A 19,676-nucleotide genomic window follows, 5' to 3' on the forward strand; every position below is an offset into this window, starting at 1 on the left:
TCAAATATTCCTCCGTTCAGTTTTAATAAGTCATTCTTTTAGTCCATTCAAAAAATATAAGCTATTTTTTTGTTTTAATTTTTAATTTGAAATAAAATATCTAATATACCTTTCAGTAGTTAACATAAATATAAACATTTATAATTAATTTTTATTTATTTAATTTCAAAATTAATAATTACTAAATAAAATTTTAAAATTCCAACACAAAATTCTTTCTATTTTAATATAAAAATTATAGATAAATTAGTAAGTCCATCAATATTAAGATTACATACATTGCATTAAAAAATTTATTTAGAATATTTTAATAAGAAAGTAGCTAAGATATGATATTAATTAAAAAAAATTAAAATTTTTATTTTTTGTATAAATTAAAAATAGCCTATCAAAGTAATTATCTCCCAGCACTTGCCACACTCTTCAAGAAGCGCATTCTCTTCTTCTTTCCGTTACAAGAGTTTTACTTTATCTGTTTTAACTATGGAAGATTTTGCCAACTAAAAAAATCTCAGAAACCAAATGAACAAAAATAGCAGCACAATTTAACAATTGTTTACTTTCATATATCCCAGCATATAATTAGATTAACAATGAAAATTTAAGGGATTATCCTTCTCAATGTAATTACAGACTCACAGCTTAAAAATCAGAAAAGCAATCAGGATGGTACATAAATCTCCCTTTCCTAACACTGATGGTACAGCAAGGAAAAATGATACAAGAACGAAAGATGGTACAAGAACTGATTCAGCAGATATCGGGTCACATAACCTAACCAAACCGCAACATGGGAATCAGATGTGAGCAGCTCAAGTGCCTGGATGGAGAGAATCAAATAGAAGATGCTTCTTTCTATCTTTCATGATGACAGCCATACAGAAACTATCAAAGCCGGAACCATCATAATTAGTCCATAATTCACCAAGGAATCAATATCATCAATACTATCCACCTTGCTGTCGAATGCATTCCACATTCTTGTAAAAGGACAACCCTGCAGCATGTCTCTTAGATATTAGGCACAATCATGCATAAAATGACGCAGATGGGACATAAGTAAATTACCTCTGTCTTTATACCACTAACTTGATCCTCAACGTTTGAGTTTAAAGTCCTCTCGCCAGGGTCAACTGATTTCTCCAAAGGTGTCAGGACTCTGAATGTGTTTTTTCTTTGATGAGCTCTATAAGCAGAATCAGTATGTATGGTTTCCATGACTGAGCCAAAAAAGTTTGTCACAGGTACCTACACAAGATAGGGAAAGAAACAATGAAAAGAGCTTGCTTCCAATCTTCCACTATAGATCAGCTAAGGGAACAAACATATGAATTGGTTTTATTAATAACAAGAGACTTTGGCTGTATTAAATTGAGCAAGACGGCCGCAAAGTGCAAACAATTTGCTTACATCTAAAACAACCAGATTCAAATTACAATCCTGGAGTTTGTATGCTTAGAATAAATATTAAATAATCCGAGGTTGCAATTTGCAACAGAAAAAGACATTTCAGAAATATTTATTAGCAGAAACATTCATAAACACAGAAAGATGATAGCATAGGATGATTATTATTGCAGTGGAAGTAAAACAAGCATGGAATATCAAATTGACTGTATATCATTTGCAGTTTAGCACTTAATACCTGCTCCAGACTTCGTTGGTATAGATCTTTCCGGTAATATGCAGTTGACATCAGTGAATTTGGATCATATGAAGTAAAAAGCCTGCAAAACAAATAACCAGACAATGAGTTGAGAGTAAACTCCATAAATTCACTAGTGTACTATACCAACATGATGAAGCAAAACACTGTAAACTGATTTCTTTTTATTTCCCACTTAATTAAATGACCGAATCTCTAGATACAAATCAGAGAAGAGTTGGTAGATTGTACCACAAAAGATATAGCTTTTTGTCCTGTATAATTACATTAAATTGATTCATTTTATTATTGCATGTAATAATGCACACTTGGTTTTGGATATGCTTGATTCAGGGAGACAAGTCTCAGGGTTTTGCCAAAGGATGATATATTAAACCACAATTAAGTGAGCCAAGTCAGTACAGGTTAAATAACCAGAAGCAGCCATACAATTATTTTTCTTCTCAAACAGTATGCATAAACAAAACAAATATTCTAAAAGAAAAAACACGGCTATATCCGCACCATAAAACATGCCATGAGCTATTCAATTTAGAGGTACTGTCCTACAGAGATACCTGTTCAATGAGGAATTGTCATATATACTTAGCCTCTCAAAGAATGCAAGGGTGTAGAATGTAAAACGATCCACAACGGAAACACCAACCTTCACAAAACAACAGGAAACATGTTACAAAATTGAACCTAAAAACCTGGAAGTGAAGTAAAATCAGACAAGCAAAAATAATATGAAACGCATAACTACCAAGGTCTAATACTATTCCTAACAAAAGGTAGCACAACAGGAATTGCAATTAATGAGCACTCACATCAGAGTCCAAGTGATGTGAGTATGAGTTCTCTCCTTTCAAGCTGCTTCCAATAGCCAAAACACCAGGCGAGTGAAGCTGAAAAGCAATTATAATATAATTATAATAATAGAAAAATAGAAAATACGTATATGGAGTCCAATTTAATTAGACTATTAAAAAACTATTCAAAAATTTTAAATAAATAATTTAAATTTTTTGAATTAATATTTTTTTAGAAATATTCTATATTCATCAGTATGAAAATCCACTCTCATGAATTCTATTTTTTTCCTTCCATGAGTCATAGGCTTGAGCTAGCTTAATCAGAAAACAATTTTTCCAAGATTATTTTTAATTGAAAAGATGATATCAAACAATATTAAATTGAAAACGAATTAGGTTTACTGACATCATAATCAGATTTTTGCAGAAACAGTGCCTTAAAAAATACAAGAAAATAAAAATTTGATGGCTTGGTATCTGTAAAAACAACATCCTATTCAGAAGCAGATTAACACCTGGTTGAATAGAGTGGCAGCTTGGCAAGTATCCACCATTATCAGCAGTTCCTTAAACCTAGATTTATCACATCAACCGCGACTATTAGATGATTCCTGTGATCAGAGATATCATATTTATGAAAACTGAAGAGCAATATCACCTAACAATCCAGAAAAATTCTAGATATTTCCTTTTTCTTTTTTCCAGAAGTATAGATCTATCAAACTGCATTAGTCTGATAAAGATTTGTATCCCCACGAAGAAGGAAACAGCCATAACAAGTTCAAGCAAAACAGTAAAACTAAAAATGATTGCAGCATCCAAATATTCTTTCATTAGTTTTCGTAAGACCCACGAAGAACTCTTCAAAGGACAGCATTAATAAGCATGAAATTATAATCAATCTCACCTACGCTTTTCCTTCATTTGCTTCACAGCATCAGCTAAATCATGACTTTGGAGCTCTTCAGAATCCTGAAATTTTAAGAATTCATCTCCACCATGTCCTGTCATGTACAGGAGAATGTGACTTCCTTCATCACTTATAAGACGCTTTGATCTTGGAACAGCAGCCTCATGTCGTCCCGTCAAAACCCGCAAAAAATTTTCAACTGTCACTTCATAACCTCGATAATCTACCTGAGTCATTGCAGCTCAACAAATCAGGGTCTCCTAGGAAAAGAAAATTTTTGACAAAACTTTTCAGCTGCCAATTTTTTTCAGAAGAGAAAAAAGTGTTCCTTCTTTAATATACACACATGTGACGAATTGTGGTAAATATTTAATGAGGCAAGACAATATGACAGAAGACAAGCAATGTAAGTTTATAAACTGAGAAAAACAAAGAATCTAATTGATGATGTTGGAACTAATCCTGACTTATAATGAGAGCATGAAAAAGATTATGAAAGCAGCAAAAAGTTACCACTGAGCACACTGACTTTGAGTTTTATTAGTTACTGCATAGCAGATCTAAAACATGCAAATTATTCAAATAAATCCATTGTTCAGAGATTCAAAACATCAGTACAGTATATTTGACCAATTCTTCATTTGTACTTCAACCTAAGGCCTCATATCCTAACAACAGATTTCTAATTAAAAGAAGACAAAAATAACATGGTTTATGCGTTACTGGTTTCCGGAAGAGTTAATATCTCCATTAGCTAAACCCTTTCTTACCCCTTCCATCTACGAAAAAAGAAGAGATGTTTGCTAAGGTTGGCTTTTATCTAACTAGCAAAATCTAAATGAAAGCAACACCATTACCTCTCAGCTATAAGGGTAGCAATTAGCAAGGCAAAAAAGCACATCATTTTTCAAACTGGAACACCAAAGAAATATCCCCTTCTTAAAAGGTGCCATCTTTCATAGGTTTCCTCCCAATGTGTGATCCAAAATCATCAATATCGAACTACATAGCCAGCTTGAAATGGACCGGAAAAAGAAAAAAGACACTTAATGGAAAACCAAAACTGACCTCAACATTATCTCCGTACAAATTAAGTCTATGATTCTCATTATTAAAGACTTGAGCGGGGTACTTATTCCTAGCATTACAAGCCATGTCATCAGCCAACATGAGTATTATCCTCTCATCGGGTATTCCTAGTCTTTTAACTGTCCTGCAAAAAAGAAAACAAAGACAGAAAAATGAAAAAATATAGGATAAAAAGAGAAAAGATTAAAAATTAGGTTCAAGAAAGTGAATTCTAAAGAAAACTGAAGTACTTACCTATACAAAGATAAAGTATTAGCCATGTGTCTGTAATTAAACCTGAAAAGAAAGAGTAGCCAAATACAATTCGAAATCAACAACTTAGCAAAAATACCAAAAATCTTTACACCCAAAAAGACCAAAAATCAAGAAAAGAGAAAACTTTTAACAAACTGAAGAAATTATAAGAGATTCTAACAAACGTGTTCGAGTTAATATTACCAAAAGCGAGAGGTGCAGACCAAAACAGCCCAGTTATTGGTGTGCATGGTGGTGTCAGTTGAAGAGGAATGGGAACCGTAAGCAATTGAATTGCAGAGATGATTTGCACCCAGAAGAAGAAACACCAACAATACCATCATTTTGGAATTGTAAATCTTGAACCACATGATATTGAATCCAATTCCAAATAGATTTTCGAGATTTGTTCTTCTTCTTTTTCTTCTTTACAACATAATGAATCTAAAGTAAGCTAAGACCATAACTACACTTTTGGTTTTTACAGGTCTGTTAACAGTTTCATATGACCCATCAAAAAATATGGGTAGGGTGGATCGAGAACTACGGATCGGTTCGAACCATTTGTAAAGTAACTGCGGAGTAAACTATAGTAACTAGATTTCATGCACCAACCAGTATATTTTTATATTTGTAAAATCGTAAATACAATTATTAAATTATAATATTTTTTAAAAACTGTTGTTATATTATAAATTAATTTTTAATAGTAAATAATAATTTGTCTAATTAGATTATAGATTTTAATTTTCAAAACCAGTATTTCTTAAATAAATAAATAAACTATTAGTTGGTAAAAAAATTTACTTCACTAAATGACCAACTTTTCTCCAAAAATAGTATATTTTGTTTTCACGACAAAAAAAAAATCCTAATATTTATTTATATGAGTTTAATATATCAATTAATAAATCATTAAATTAATTTAATTTTATAAGATAAATTTATATAACTTTAATAAGATTTTGTTAACAAATTTAGTTGTTAATTTATTTATAATTTAATAGTTATATTATGATCATTATTACATATAAAGGTAATGTGTTTTAGGTTAAAAGATTCAACATCTTCTTTCCAGTTAAATGACATGTAATAAAATATCTTCTTTTTCTTTTCTTTTTCTCTATGAAAGAAATTATTAAATTGGTAATATTTTAATAAAAACTATATATGACCTGCCAGTTTTTTTAATTATATATAAGAGAAGAAAAATATGGACTCAGGACATTATGTAAGTTCAAATATACATTTACCTCAAATTGAATATATTTATTGTAAAAAAGACAGTCATCAAATGACATGTCTTATTTCTTATAAGAGATTTATTTACTATTTTATTTTGCTTGGATAGATTTTTTTATCTTATTTTAGAGGAAATTTAAATTCCATGTTAAATAATTATTTTACTGAGAAATTTAAGTTGTTTATACATATCTACTTTGTCTTATGTTAAAATATTTAATTAGTAATATAATAATAGTCTAATATCAAACTTTAGGACTTTTAATAATAGAAACTCTAATACCATTATTAAATAACTATTTTACTAGAAAAGTGAAGTATTATAATAATAATTTTATATATCTAACTCTAAAAGTCTATGATAACAACTATATTTAATTTTATTTATGATTGTTATAACTTGAAATTAGAAGCTATAATACATTATGGAAAAAGAAATGATACAATGCTTTTATTTATTCCTTTTTGTTACTTTCCTAGTTAAAAGAATCAGCTACTTGTACAAAATGATGGAGAAAAGTTTCAGGTTTCAGTTCATTTTCAGTACATTGGATAAGGGACTAAAGGCATCCGTCCCTTCTATGAAGATAACTATATTTACTATAACATTAACCATAAAAAGAAAAAAGAAGAAGAAGAGATTTCACAGAAACAAGAGTCTAATGTAATGCAAAATCACTAGTGAATAAAACCCAACAAGAACATATCCCAATTTGAAGAGCTTGAATTGCCGCTTTACATCTTTCTTTATCTTTATCAACCCATATGCTTCCATTCCTGAAATGATGGATGTTTAATCTGAACGTGGCAGCAAGAAACTAAATCCTGAATTCTCACGGATTAGAGGCGGGGGTTCAATATCAGCTATGTCAATTTGTTCCATTGACTTGGACAAGTCATCCACTGAAAATGGAATGCTGCAACAGGAAAAATCTTTGTGATCAGTTGAAATCATGTGGAAAAAGAAACGAGCAAACAAAAGAAATTGCCAACATGAAGGAGAAGATGAACCTTGAATCATCATCTAACAGGAAGGAACTACTAACAGCGTTGTTCGAATCTTCTGTCATCAACACTCTCATATTGGATATAACCTAGGAAAAAGAAAAGAAAAAGCATTTACATGAAAAAAAACCCAGTTTCTCAGTTTGCCCTCATGCGAAATAAAGATTTGTCTACGGAGATTGCCAAAGACTTACCTCTGAAGACACACTATGTGTTCCGTACTTATCATCCCAGTACATTGTGCTAATCCGGTAAAGCTGCTGTATACTCAAAACCTGTGAAAAGAACATTCGATTTTGTTATGATATGTCCAAGATGCTGATTAAATTATTAAAAGTAATCATGTCTAACTTGATATTCCTTTGATATGCATCACTCACCGGACAGAGGTCATGGCTTATTTCATCCAATGTTTTCTTTGGTTTTTGATGTATGACCTATACCAGAAAATAATAAAGTTCATAATGTCACCTTTTCTTTTTCCTTGCTCACTGTCATGACATATAATGGTGGAATAAATGGTAGATCAATAATTGAGATCGGAAAAGATACCAGGAACCCGATAGCCTGTCTAATATGCTTTAGCTCATCCCAGGCTGAACCAGCATACTGCATTGGTAATTTTAGTTAGCTAGCAGTGAATATCTATATTACAAACAAACTCAAAATTGTAAATGAAAGGTTGAGAGTGGATGAAGTACCTCATCTGTTGCATTGTAACACCAATGTTCCAATTCAGCCAATCCAGCCTTAACGTATTCACCGTTGCTAAATGAACAGCACTCTCGCCTTAATAGAAGACTGTAAAGGAGGAGGAGGAGGAGGAGGAGGAGGAGGGCGTGAATACAATTTATTATGCAAATTGTTCTGGCCATGCTATAAAAATCAACTCAAAAAGCAAACAAATAGAAATGTACCTGTTGAATAGTTGAACATTGATGAAGGAAAAGATTTGTGTGAACACCTTCCGGACTAAAAATGGAGGTACCTAGAAAAAGAATCACACAAATGTGTGAAACTGAAGTTAGGAAATCCATTTTTGTTTAGCAGAGAACTTCCATTTAATGTGCAGTTATATCATATGAACATAGGAGAATAATGAACTAAAGAAAATGAAAATTATGTTAATAATCTATTATTTATGTTCGGGATAATACTCAAGAGAAGTGGAAGTGAAATGGAGGAATGAAGTGCGTGTTGAGCAGATTAGAGAACTGAAATTTCTCATTTAGTCATCCTCGTAGAAGTGGATAGAAAAACCAAGGAGATAAAACTAAATGGTGAAGAAGGCTGATTACTCCTGTGGGCCTTGTGAAGTAACTTCTATGTCATTTCTTCCTTGTTTGTTAAAAAATTCAGGCAGTACTCTAGCTGTACTTTTTCACTTCTTCACTTATAATTTCAGAGCCAAAAAGCAAGTGGCTTGGAAACGTGAGTTACAAATTTGCAGTCAGTTGTTATCATACTGGTGAAGCAGATTGTAGGATTTAGGAAAGCTACAATGAAGGAACGAAACAGAGAGAAGTTTCACTTACATGATTTGCTTTCAAAGTGTTTAAGAAGTTTCCAAGGCTCTTCACAATTCCTTGCCAGTGGGCAATCAAGGCTTGCTGGGCTGCACTATTAGCAACTGAACGTACTCCCTTAACTAAGCTTGCTCGGGATGTTCTTGGTGCCTATGTCAATCATATTTCGAGTATATAATTATCTAGGTAATTCAAGACATACACTTAATCTATTCATAGAAGAATGATTGTTTCATGCAACATTTCAGCAAGTCTGTTCTATATACTGTATATATATGATATACCTGGATGCACAATCCAAGCAGAGGAGAAATTTCTTTCTTCAGATTATCTCGAATCATTCCATAAATTTTCTCTACATATGCTGTAAGCTGTTGTTTGAAAAGCAAAGCTGGGTACTTGGCTTCAACTTGCCGCAAAGTATCTACTCCCCCATTAATGCTGCCATTGATCAAGGAAAGATTGACACCTTGGGGAGCTCCTCGGAAACTCTGAATGAAGATAAACAGCAAACATCTGAATTAGCTACAAAATGAAATCTCCTATTGGCATTCTACTTACCTGCGTCATTCTTATACTTACCTGCGTCATTCTTCCAAACAGAGTAGCTGATGATGATCGGCGACGTTGTGGAGCCATTCCTGCTGCACCACTTGCCTTCAGTGTCCGCTGTAGTAGCAAGAGGAGTGTTGATGCATTGGATAACCAATACGCTAATACATCATTATTGTCCTGGTTCTGCTATTCAAATTGAAATGATATGTTAAGAGAGGCAGCTACTGAGTAGAAGAAAGAAAATAGATGTTAATCCTAGCATGTATGCCTTGGCATTTCAAACCTCAATAGAATGACCTATGGTCTGAATTATCCTGTCAAAGACACTAGTTCTCTCAACTTCAAACGATCTCCACTGCAAAAGGCATTTGTATATGATACAGGCAGCTGTCGGTCTGTTCCCTGAAAAACCTAGGTGTTGTGCAATACAGCGAATGAGCAACTCCTGGTGTTCCTGTTGTTTTTCATTGAGTGACTTTTGGGGTTTATCATCTACTTCAGACATATCCCTGTGATTTAATGAAGCGCTATGCAGATCCTGATCCATGTAATCAGAAAACGAAATTTAATTTTAAAAAAGTTAACATAAAACACTCAAGTGACTGAAAAATGGAAACTTCTGTTCTTCTTTTTAAGCATTTTGCAGTAATGGTGTCCGTCTACGTGAGCTACACTTACCAAGCTTGCCTTTGCTTCCACTGGAATGTGACTTTCAGCTCGCTGCCAATCATCAGAGAAGGAAAAGCTTAAATAAAATTCTAAATCCCATATATTAGATTCACCTAATGAAAATACCTGCATAATTGATCTGGAGCGTCCTGAAAGGAACTTGTTGGGTGCCATGGACACAGCCTGTTGTCGGAAAACTTGATTCTCTGATTCTAAATTGGAAAGCTTCTCTTCTAGCCTATTACGATAGTATAAAAGCTGGTTAATTAAACATTCATATTGTTTATTACAGTGACTTTCTCCCTAAAATGAACATGTTAGTTGAGCATTCATTAGTTAGTATTTCTGGGACTAAAGTTATTTGAAATAAAAATGCGCATGAGGTTTATTCTACCTCTGCAAGGATTCCTGAAGCTGCTGAACTTTTTTCTCTGCGTCTTCTAATTTTTTCTGTTTCTCCTCACAAGAGCCTTGGGCTTCATTGTATTTCTTTTCATTCTCATAAGCTCTTTGTTTCTCAGAATCCAATGATACCTGTTGGTGCAAAAACCAGTGTCAAAGTCAAGTATATGAGATGATGAGTTACTGTAATCGTTCTTTTTTAATCTTTTTGTATTATATATGCATACATTCATACATACATATATATATATATATAATTTGATTATGGTTAATGATATTTGATTTAAGGGATAAATATATAAAAATATCCCGTGGTTTTATCATTTTACAACTTTCAATATGTAATTTTTTTTCGGACAAAAAGAGACTTCTAGTTAGAAATCGTGACAAAAAAGGGTATTTTACCGTTAAAAAAATTCGATTTTCAAGAATTTAGATATTTTTACTCTAATCAGTCATTATTATCATATTTTTTGCGTTTGATAATATGGGTTTAGAGCTTAACAACTCAAAATGTCATTTTTTGACCGTTAAATTGATATCATCGGATTAATGACTTCTTAAATTGTAATTTAACGGTCAAATATTGGAATTATGAGTTGCTAAGCTCCAAACTCGCGTTATTAAACACGAACAACATGATAATAATAACCGATCGGCGTAAAAGTGACTGAATCCTTGCAAATCGAGACTTTTTAATGACGATGTATATCTTTTTTGTTACGATTTGTAACAACATGCTTAAAAATTGTAAAAAATCACATTTTTATGATGAAACCACATTTTTATGTACTTATCCCTTGATTTAATAACTAGACTGAATCTGACCTTCAGTTTTTCTACTTCTTCTGTTAGGGACTCGATTTTCTTTGTATCTTCAACAAGTACTTGAGTTTCTTTAATAACAGGAGGTGCTTCTTCAATAGCTTTCTTTGCAGCCTCTCGTTCCTTTACTAGCATTGCATTTGATTCTTCTATCTTCTTTTGCATTTCTTCCAATGAATTCTGAAATTTTGTTGCTTCCTGTGCTTTTGCTTCTTCTAGGTCAGTCTGCATACGTGGTTGACATAAGTACGAAATCATCAAACATTATTGATAAGCAGCAGTACTTTTCAGAGAATAAGCATATGGCAACTCCTATCAGTATCTTGCTCATTGAACAATGTCCATCAACAGAAAATTACCCTTAAGCGCTTTTCCAGTTGCAAGCGCCAAGTGAGTTCCTCTACTTGTTTTTCAAGCTTATTTTTTGCTTCTTTTAGCGCACCTGTTTCCCTTGCTTCCTGTAGAAAATTGGATGTAAATTTTCATTCCAGTTTAAAATTGAGAGCATTAATCTATACAAGGCCTAAAGAAATTTATAAGGAAAGACAAACCATGCAAGATATACTACATTTCAACATATGTTGGCCTTCAATGTAGCTTGTTTGCTTCGCGTTGATTCACCAAAACACTGAAAGTCTATGGTTCTGCGTTGGTGTACAATTCCTATTAATACATATTGCAATATCCTTTTGTTTCCAAATTTAGCTGTATGTCTGCATCTTGTTGTTATTTGCTGTATCATATTTAGAGATAGCACTGAAATTAATGAAACATTTGCTGTTTCACTTCCATTCTGTCACAGTTCCCAAAAATTTCATTCAGTTTATGTATTCTTTTTCTTTCCATCTATAAAGCCACTGGTTTTCTCTTTGTATCTTCTCAATTTTGTTTTTAACCACAAAACTATAGTTGATATATCCTCCTGTTACTGACCAACAATTCCACTCTTTGAATGCCGATCTTTACTCGGGTTGATAGTTACTTAAAGAATAATGCTCGAGAGAAAAAAAATTCTATTAAGTTATTTGCAAAAGACTAGCCAGTACTGACCATTTTGAGCTTTCTAAGCTCCCTCCTGGCAACTCTTCCTCTCCATCTAGTTTGTGAGACAATTACTCCTCTGTGGAGCCTCTTGTAGTAGGAAACAGCTTTATGACAACGCCACCGGGCCTGCAATTTTTCATTCCAAGCGAAAGAGTATATTTGGCAATCAGACGCGTCACAAAAGAAAGCATTATAATGTATTAAAGAATATAACCTGAAAGCATTATAATGTATTAAAGAATATAACCTGAATAATAATTGCAGCTTTAGTTTGTCTCCTGAATCTGAATTCCTTGCGAGCAGCCATTGCTCTTAAACCCGTTTGCAAGAGAAGTGCCGAGACATGGAGTTTCTTGTAGGCTTTTCTGGCTTCATACTTACGGACATGCTTCTGAATTTTCACGGCAGCGGCTTCTCTTCTCATGTTCTCGAAAATTTTGCATGCAAGTCTTCCTATGAACATAAAAATTTATAGGAAAAGAAATAAACCATAAAGCTGGTAGGAGTTACAAATTCACTGCTACTAAATGCTTTATCTGGACAACACATAAATACTTTACACAGCAGATTGTGTCGCTGTGTATTCATGATGAATCACCTCTCCATAGTGCCTGAACAAATATGGTAGCCTTTCGCAATGCGATAAAGCGTTTGCGAGCACAGTGAGTCCGTACACGCCGCTGGATAGTTTTTGCTGCATTGCTGAGTACCTCAGCTCTCCGTGCATCTAATTCAGCCATTTGACCAGCTCTTAAGAATACCTTTGTTTTGCCTACCTGAAAGCCATTTCATGGTCATTGAATAAGTAACTTTGACTGAAGTTTATATAACTGGATGCATGAATCTTCATTGTTTTGACAAACATAGATTAACCAGGCATCCTATGTTACATATTCTATTCGTTATCCATTCTGATCACAAATTACTACCATAATGTTTTTGTGGATGATCTTGTAAAAGCAGCAAAGAAGCATTTAGTATTACCTGAAAGCCTTGGAGCCCCTTCTTTTCCAGAATCTTTCTGCAAGCAACCTTTTCATCGTAGCTGCTCACAATGAATAAATACACATTTATTCAAGAATAATTAGCAAAGTTCAAGAACAAATTTGAACTAACTGCATTTTTAGTCACACTAAGCTTATATCCTAAAAGAAGTACTTACTTTCCTTCCAAAACTTCTGTAGCAAGAAGCCCAAACCGGTTTATGAATTCAAAGAAAGGTTTTCGAGTAGGGTATCCAGCACAACTGATTCTGATTGCTTCTAAAACACCCTACATGGACAACCCAGAAGTGAGACATTAACTCTCAAATAAAAATAATGAGGTTTAAGTTGTTAGGCTTACACCACAATGCAAAACTTGTACTTACACCACAACGAAGTTGTTGCATGATATTGACATTCTCAAATATGGCAGGTTTGAGCAAGTTGTTTGGCTTTACACATCTTATGTAGTGAGGTTCAGTGGAATTTAATGTCTCCATTAATTGTTGCAGTTGAAGCTGCATCAATATGACATGAAACGTTAGTTTCTTCAGTTCTGGAACCAGAGAATGCATTGCAGTGTGAGAAATGACATTGTATTAGAATTTACATGAACAAATCTAGGTAAGATAAAAAAGTTAACTACTACATAGTCACCAAAAAACAGAAGGAAAATTGCCTTGAAACGAGAACCAATTGACGAGAACTTTGAAGATTTGCTCGTCTCTTCTGGCAATGGAGGAAAAAGGCCTGCTACAAATGGACATTTAGAAACACTTAACAAATCCTGATGTTCAGGAACCACATAGTCCTTGTTCTTGTCCAAAAATTGGTCAGACTGATACAGGACCTGGAAAAACAGAAAGGATGAGGATTAATTCAAAACCTGGAGAAACAAAAAGGATGGAAAAGATAATATCAATGCGACAGCAACACAGCAATAGTGTTATATTACTCATACCTCTCCAGCATAATGACCAATTGTGAAATCTGTTCGAGACAATTTTGGCTTGATAAAACGCTTGTGATTTTTAAAGGTCTGATATAGCTTATTCGCAAATGTTTCATGTGTTGACTTTGGAAACATGCTGCAAACCAAAGTGTGATTAACAAAACTGAGAAAACTAATCTGATCTTCAACTAAAAGCTTAAAGTAAAAATTTACAGGCAGCGCTGGAAGTAGTAAAGGAGATAACTTCTAACATATGATACAAGATTAGCAGACACAAAAACACTGTTTCAGAAATAGAGAGAGAAAAGATCAAGAAGAAGTAATAAAAATATCATACCATGCTTCATCAAGAAGTGCAACTATCCCCCCAGGTTTCTGAAATGTAAAAAGAAAAAGAATTGTGAATATAATCAGAGTACAATCAAAATGTGAAAAAGCACAGAATGAGCCCAAAAAACTACAGGGCATGGGAAGTTAATGCATCTATAGTTGGGACCGGTATTTAATGTGGAACGCAGAGGAATAACCTTCTCAATAAGATCCAAGACATCTTGATTGTCAACAAACTCAATGTAGCTCCAATCAATCTGCTCTTTAGTATATTCTTCTTGTTCCATTTTGAAGACGTGCTGAAAGTCATCATAAATTCCCTTTTGAGATAAACAGTACTGCCAAAAATCATCTAAATAGAGGACATAATCTGTCATAATTACCTGGTTGAAATGCTGCTGCAATTTCTCATTTGTGAAATTAATACAGAACTGCTCGAAACTGCATAGCAGGAATATAAAGTTGTTAACTTCTTAAGAAGTTTCCTGCAAGATCTCCAATGACAATATAAGCAATTACTCAGATAAATATTACGTACCTATTGGTCTTAAAGCTTTCAAAACCATAGATGTCAAGGACTCCAATCAGACATTTTGAATTATGATCTTGTCCAATGGAATTATTAATTTTATCCACCAGCCTGTGCATAAAACAGACAGAAACAAATTACCATTAGACTGGTATTAAAACTCTCATCTCAGTGTTTTTACATCTCAGGGTTAATTAGAACAAATGTCAAAAAATAACGTATTGATATCTGTACAAAAATGTCTTACCAGTCAAACAAACGTGAATAAACTGTCTTAGCTAAACCATCTCTGCTAACTGTTGCACTTTGAGGATCCAAACTTCGCTTGATAACCTCCTCAGGGGTGATCATGACACGCTTGCATAATGCATCTTCCAAGGCTACAGGATCACACCTGAGACAAAAATTCTCTAGTTACATCTATACAAAAGCAAATGTAATCGAGTATCGTTTAGGCTGGTGATGTGAAAATAGAACTCCTACATGAGTAGCTCTGCTGTCATTTTAAGATGAAATTTAGCTTGGTCATTTTTTGGAACTGATGAATCAACTTCCTTTCCCTTAGTAAACTCAATATTGCCAAGATGAAGGATTGATGCAACAACTCTGAAAATTGCTTCCTGAAGGAGAGAGAGAGTAAGATGCTAGTCCTACTTCTAGTAGCAGTAGTAGCAATCAAAAGCATGCTTGTACTCGAGCTATATACCTGCTCCTTGGCACTTATTCCAACAATATCCATAGCTCTTCTTGTGGCTAGGTAGTCATGGGCATCACTTACACCAACCAATTCATAGCAGTTTGACTGGTTAAGATAGTGAAATGATTTTGGGTTTCCCAACTTATACTTCTCAACTTCCTGATGATAATAATTAACTACTTTAGAGAGTGTTTCATCATATATATCAAATGAAAGCTTTCATTTCCTAAATTTACCTCCTGTGGTGCAGCACAAAGAAGGTAAAAACAATGATAGTTGCGCTCAGGATCGGAGATTTGGCAAACACGAGATCTCTCTAAAAGGTAAGTTCTGATTGCAGCTCCTGAGATTCTTCCTTGCTTATCAAACTGGATCTCAACAAATTTACCAAAACGGCTGCACCAGTATTAATTGTAGGAGAACATCAATTTCAAGTGATCAACACATGTAGGTCCACAACCTCTTAATGAACCATTAGAGGTTCATTGATTACAGGAGATCATTCATGTCAGTTAAATTATCCTTCATATTTAGGAAAGTTTGATAAAAGAATAAGCAGAAACTTTGCTGATATTATCTTTCAGATGGCATGCATTGGATGTGAAGATACTATAACCAACATCATATTCTTTGATCAATGTGGAATTGCTTACCTGGAATTATTATTTCTAACAGTTTTAGCATTCCCAAAAGCTTCAAGGACTGGATTTGACTGCAAATAGTAAAAAAATCTTATCAGAGTTCATATATTAAAAGAAAGGAGCATCACAATTAATGTCTAGAAAGAGAAGGATTTCATCAAAGCTTAGAACAAAAGCCAAGTCTGGTAACACACTTCAAGAACTTGCTGTTCAACTGTCCGTCCTTCAGTAGCTGCTCGACCACCTAAAAAGGCAAGGTACCTCATAAGCATTTTCGTGGTCTCAGTTTTACCTGCACCACTTTCACCACTGACCAAAATGGAATTGCTTTTCCCTTCATTGATCATTGCCCTGATTTTAGGAAAGCATTGCCATTGAGTGTTCGCATATTAAAGAAAGTAATATATAGCACCCAAGCTGGGAGCAGGAACAACCTGTATGCAACATCAGCAACTGCAAAAACATGAGGACTTAGCTCTCCGAATGGCGCTCCTTTGTATTGTTGCATCATGTGAGCATCATAGATATGAGGCAGCCTTTGGAACGGATTAATGGCAATAAGAATATTTCCAGTGTAAGTCTGCAATGGGAGCAAAGAAATGTATATTAGTGCACGGATCACTGAGAAAGTAAGAGTTTTCTTATTTTCCCTTTTTCATTTTCTATTGCAGTGATTGCTATCAATCAATGTCAAGGAAAACTAAACTCACATAGATTTCATTCAGTTCATATCTAGATTTTAGATTCTCCAGAACCCCAGGCTCATGCAAATAGGAAAGCTTTGTCATGTCATCAACTCCACCAGCAGGAGCTTCCATGTCTTTCGGATAAATTTTCGACAATGGTGTCGTGACCTTAAATTTACCAAAAATGGGAAAGGAAATTGCAGAAAAATCAAAACAATACGTACAGACGTATGAAACTAGAAATGAGCAAGATAGTAGAAACAAAAAGATACGGGTTTTCCTTGATTTGTAAGCTATATGTACCTTCTTTCCCTTTGAAGTCTCAATCTCAACATTTTTCCCAGTAATCTTTAACACCTGCCCGTCAAGCCAAGCCAGTTCTGGGTCTTCGACCCAGACATGAGAACCTTCAATGATATTCACTGTAGTTCCCTGCAGAAGCATACATGAAAGAATTATATTACTGTTTTAGCTAGAAAGGGTGCTGTAAAAAGAACTAGAATAGGCAGCACTGAAAAATCTCAAATTCAAGATGTTTTACACTATCAAGTACTCATAAAAATTATTGCACTACTACTTCGCAACTGTGTAATGCTGGTATATTGACCTTCCGATCCATCTTCCAGTTTCTACTCCTACCTACAGATACTCATTAAATCTTCACAATGCTGTAACCCTAATCTCTTTTTTTGTACATCTAACCCTAATCTCTTTCCAATATATAGTCACCAAACTATTTAATACGATTCTTTTGTAATGATCAGCATTTAGAGTTTCACTATTTTACCATAGGCAGCATTGACAATCATCCAACTCTTATGTACAAATTTTCCTCATTTCTTACGATAAACATCCTGGAGCATAGCATATACATACATATTCAAATCTTACAAGTAAAGTTTCACTTGTGTTTTTCTTTTTTATTTAAAATTGAAATCCATGAAAAATATATATATCAGGCATTGGCAGTAATTATAGCAATAACAATTCAATCGTATAAAACTATTGAACGTATCAGCAAAACAAAATAATGCAACATACCATCCTTAGAATTTTGAATCCAAGCTAGGCTGTCGGTTATGCACGTTTCATCAGCATATACTTTTCAAATCCTAGCTCAGTATTCCACATTGATCTTGATCATAAAACAACATATACCAAATAACTAATGATCATACCCTTTTGAAGACCAACATGAACCAAAAACAAAAAGTTCTGACGAAAACTAGATCAAGTAGCTAGGAGTAAAGCCAAAAAGAATTAAAACAAGAAAAAAGAAGAACCCAATAGCCAAAACCAGTAGAGAAATGAAACCCAGTTGCCAAAACAGAAAAAGAAAAGAGAAAATGACAAGCAAATGGAGATAAATGGGACAAAAATTGAAGGGAAAGAAAAGATCGGAGAGTGAAAGAGAGTTGTTTTTTTGAGTGGATGGAGGTGTTGAGAGAGAGTCATGAAAAGGGGCGTTGAGTTCGGTTTTAGTTCCCTTTGGTTTCGCGCCAATTAGTGGTTACTATTTAACTAACCAAGTCTTTTCTCTCTCTCTCTTCCGAATTGTCTCATTCTCTTCTTAGCTTATTCTGCTGCAACTTTATGGTCATCACCATTGGATCCTTATCAAGGGTCACAAATTTTCTGATTGATAAAGTGCAGTTTTTTTCTTCATTTTAGCTTGTTCTTTTTGTTATTTTTCTGGGTTTAATCTCTTTTTAAATAAAATTAGGCGTAGGTAAACTAAATATAAATATATGGCTATAAAAACATTAGTATAATCAAAATGCTAAATGTTATTAACTAATAAGAATAAGGAAAATATATTCACAATTTTTCTCCATTTCATTTATATATACTAAACCTTAAAAGATTTCTTTTAAAGCATATCGTAGATAATCTAATAAAATGAAATGAGCATATATTTACCTAATCGGAGAAGAAGACCAAGAAAAGAAATTAAAACCCAAATATTTAATTGAATTGCATTTTTGGTAAACTATGGGCAGACAGTACAGGATTTGCAAATGCTCCTTTTTCTTTACTAAAGATTATCTCCGGCCTCCTTCAAACAAAAACTCTAATTAATTATCTCTTTTACAAGCTAGCTATAAAAGGGCTTCTTGTTGATAGTTCTGCAATTATCATGAGACTTTATAGTTAAGCCCCAGTTGAAGTCAATTAGGAAAAAAAATAAAAATACGACTAAATAATATACTATATGTTTATGCATGAAATCAAATCATTATCCATCATATGCAAACCGTTGACCCATTAGAAGCTAAACATTTGCTTCTAGTTCCCTTATGACAAAGTTATGAAAGGTTTTATCCAATAGGGTTAGTTTTCTTTTTGAGGAAAATCCAGTAGGGTTAGTTGAATTGGCAAAGAAAGAGGTATTTCTAAATTTTGTTTACTAGGATTTGATTCTCTTGGAGTGCACCTTAATTTGTTATTAAATATTGTATTAGATTAATATAGAGAAATACCCTTTTTGTGGATTTGACATTTTCTATTGATAGATATACTGTAATTGTATTGCTTATTTGTAATTTTAGTTTCGGAAGTTTTTTTTTTTTTTTAAAGATTTTTTTCATGTAGTTTATGGAAGGTTTTAATGAGACTCTCTTTCTAAAGTGGTTGTTTTTTAATTCAAGCTTCCCTTTGTTTCAAAAAAAAAAAGATTATTCAAAAAGAAAAATTAGATATCAATGTTCTAATAGAGATAAAGTGTTAAAGTCTGAATAACTTATCAAATAATTAAAGATAAAAACTCAAAGAATTTTAGTGTTCTTTCCCATATTTTCTTAACATATATATATATATATCAAATAGTTACTTCATATGTGAACTATCTTTTATTCAAATACTGTCATACAGTCCATCTTAATTTATCTCAAATCTTA

The 19,676-nt window shown here is 33.4% G+C and overlaps 2 protein-coding genes across 4 annotated transcripts; both read right to left on the bottom strand.

The window, feature by feature from the left end:
* Window positions 1–544: 544 nt before the first annotated feature.
* LOC8268197 (putative GPI-anchor transamidase) lies at window positions 545–5,207 on the bottom strand. The gene is made up of 10 exons (XM_015721034.3): window positions 4,898–5,207; window positions 4,694–4,735; window positions 4,439–4,583; window positions 3,368–3,597; window positions 2,976–3,033; window positions 2,476–2,553; window positions 2,224–2,312; window positions 1,646–1,727; window positions 1,069–1,248; window positions 545–997 (listed from the first exon to the last, which is right to left on the bottom strand). The coding sequence occupies exons 1-10, from the start codon at window positions 5,062–5,064 to the stop codon at window positions 863–865; spliced, it is 1,206 nt and encodes a 401-aa protein (XP_015576520.2). The 5' UTR covers window positions 5,065–5,207; the 3' UTR covers window positions 545–862.
* A 1,157-nt stretch (window positions 5,208–6,364) lies between these two features.
* LOC8268196 (myosin-9) lies at window positions 6,365–18,559 on the bottom strand. Of its 3 annotated transcripts, XM_015721074.2 has the most exons (38): window positions 17,821–18,559; window positions 17,083–17,211; window positions 16,804–16,947; window positions 16,528–16,673; window positions 16,288–16,444; window positions 16,106–16,164; window positions 15,689–15,848; window positions 15,462–15,611; window positions 15,239–15,375; window positions 15,003–15,149; window positions 14,765–14,866; window positions 14,610–14,667; window positions 14,424–14,525; window positions 14,234–14,271; window positions 13,906–14,032; window positions 13,624–13,794; window positions 13,331–13,462; window positions 13,124–13,233; window positions 12,946–13,006; window positions 12,560–12,737; window positions 12,209–12,414; window positions 11,968–12,087; window positions 11,277–11,375; window positions 10,921–11,142; window positions 10,085–10,224; window positions 9,817–9,928; window positions 9,700–9,741; window positions 9,305–9,559; window positions 9,049–9,207; window positions 8,751–8,957; window positions 8,476–8,616; window positions 7,858–7,928; window positions 7,642–7,741; window positions 7,493–7,549; window positions 7,321–7,377; window positions 7,135–7,215; window positions 6,947–7,029; window positions 6,365–6,852 (listed from the first exon to the last, which is right to left on the bottom strand). In XM_015721074.2, exons 1-38 carry the CDS (start codon window positions 17,821–17,823, stop codon window positions 6,729–6,731), a joined length of 4,587 nt encoding a protein of 1,528 aa, XP_015576560.1. In that variant the 5' UTR covers window positions 17,824–18,559; the 3' UTR covers window positions 6,365–6,728. The 3 variants fall into 3 exon arrangements, with proteins under 3 accessions (XP_015576560.1, XP_015576558.1, XP_015576559.1); XM_015721072.2 differs by lacking the exon at window positions 17,821–18,559 and having other exon boundaries at window positions 17,083–17,223; XM_015721073.2 differs by lacking the exon at window positions 17,821–18,559 and having other exon boundaries at window positions 6,366–6,852; window positions 9,049–9,204; window positions 17,083–17,223.
* Window positions 18,560–19,676: the final 1,117 nt, after the last annotated feature.

This window comes from Ricinus communis, chromosome 10 (genome assembly GCF_019578655.1).
Source record: "Ricinus communis isolate WT05 ecotype wild-type chromosome 10, ASM1957865v1, whole genome shotgun sequence".
Lineage (NCBI taxonomy): Eukaryota > Viridiplantae > Streptophyta > Magnoliopsida > Malpighiales > Euphorbiaceae > Ricinus > Ricinus communis.

Bases quoted from the DNA above. Each gene is read 5' to 3' on its own strand.
- LOC8268196 (XM_015721072.2), bottom strand. From the start codon at position 17,223: ATGCTTCTGCAGGGAACTACAGTGAATATCATTGAAGGTTCTCATGTC. The intron at 16,674-16,803 runs GTGAGTTTAGTT...CTCCCATTGCAG, and splicing joins ATGAACTGAATGAAATCTAT to ACTTACACTGGAAATATTCT. The intron at 8,617-8,750 runs GTATATCATATA...TGATTGACATAG, and splicing joins TGCTTGGATTGTGCATCCAG to GCACCAAGAACATCCCGAGC.
- LOC8268197 (XM_015721034.3), bottom strand. From the start codon at position 5,064: ATGTGGTTCAAGATTTACAATTCCAAAATGATGGTATTGTTGGTGTTT. The intron at 4,584-4,693 runs GTAAGTACTTCA...TCTTTTTTGCAG, and splicing joins AATACTTTATCTTTGTATAG to GACAGTTAAAAGACTAGGAA. The intron at 2,313-2,475 runs GTGAGTGCTCAT...TGTTTTGTGAAG, and splicing joins CACATCACTTGGACTCTGAT to GTTGGTGTTTCCGTTGTGGA.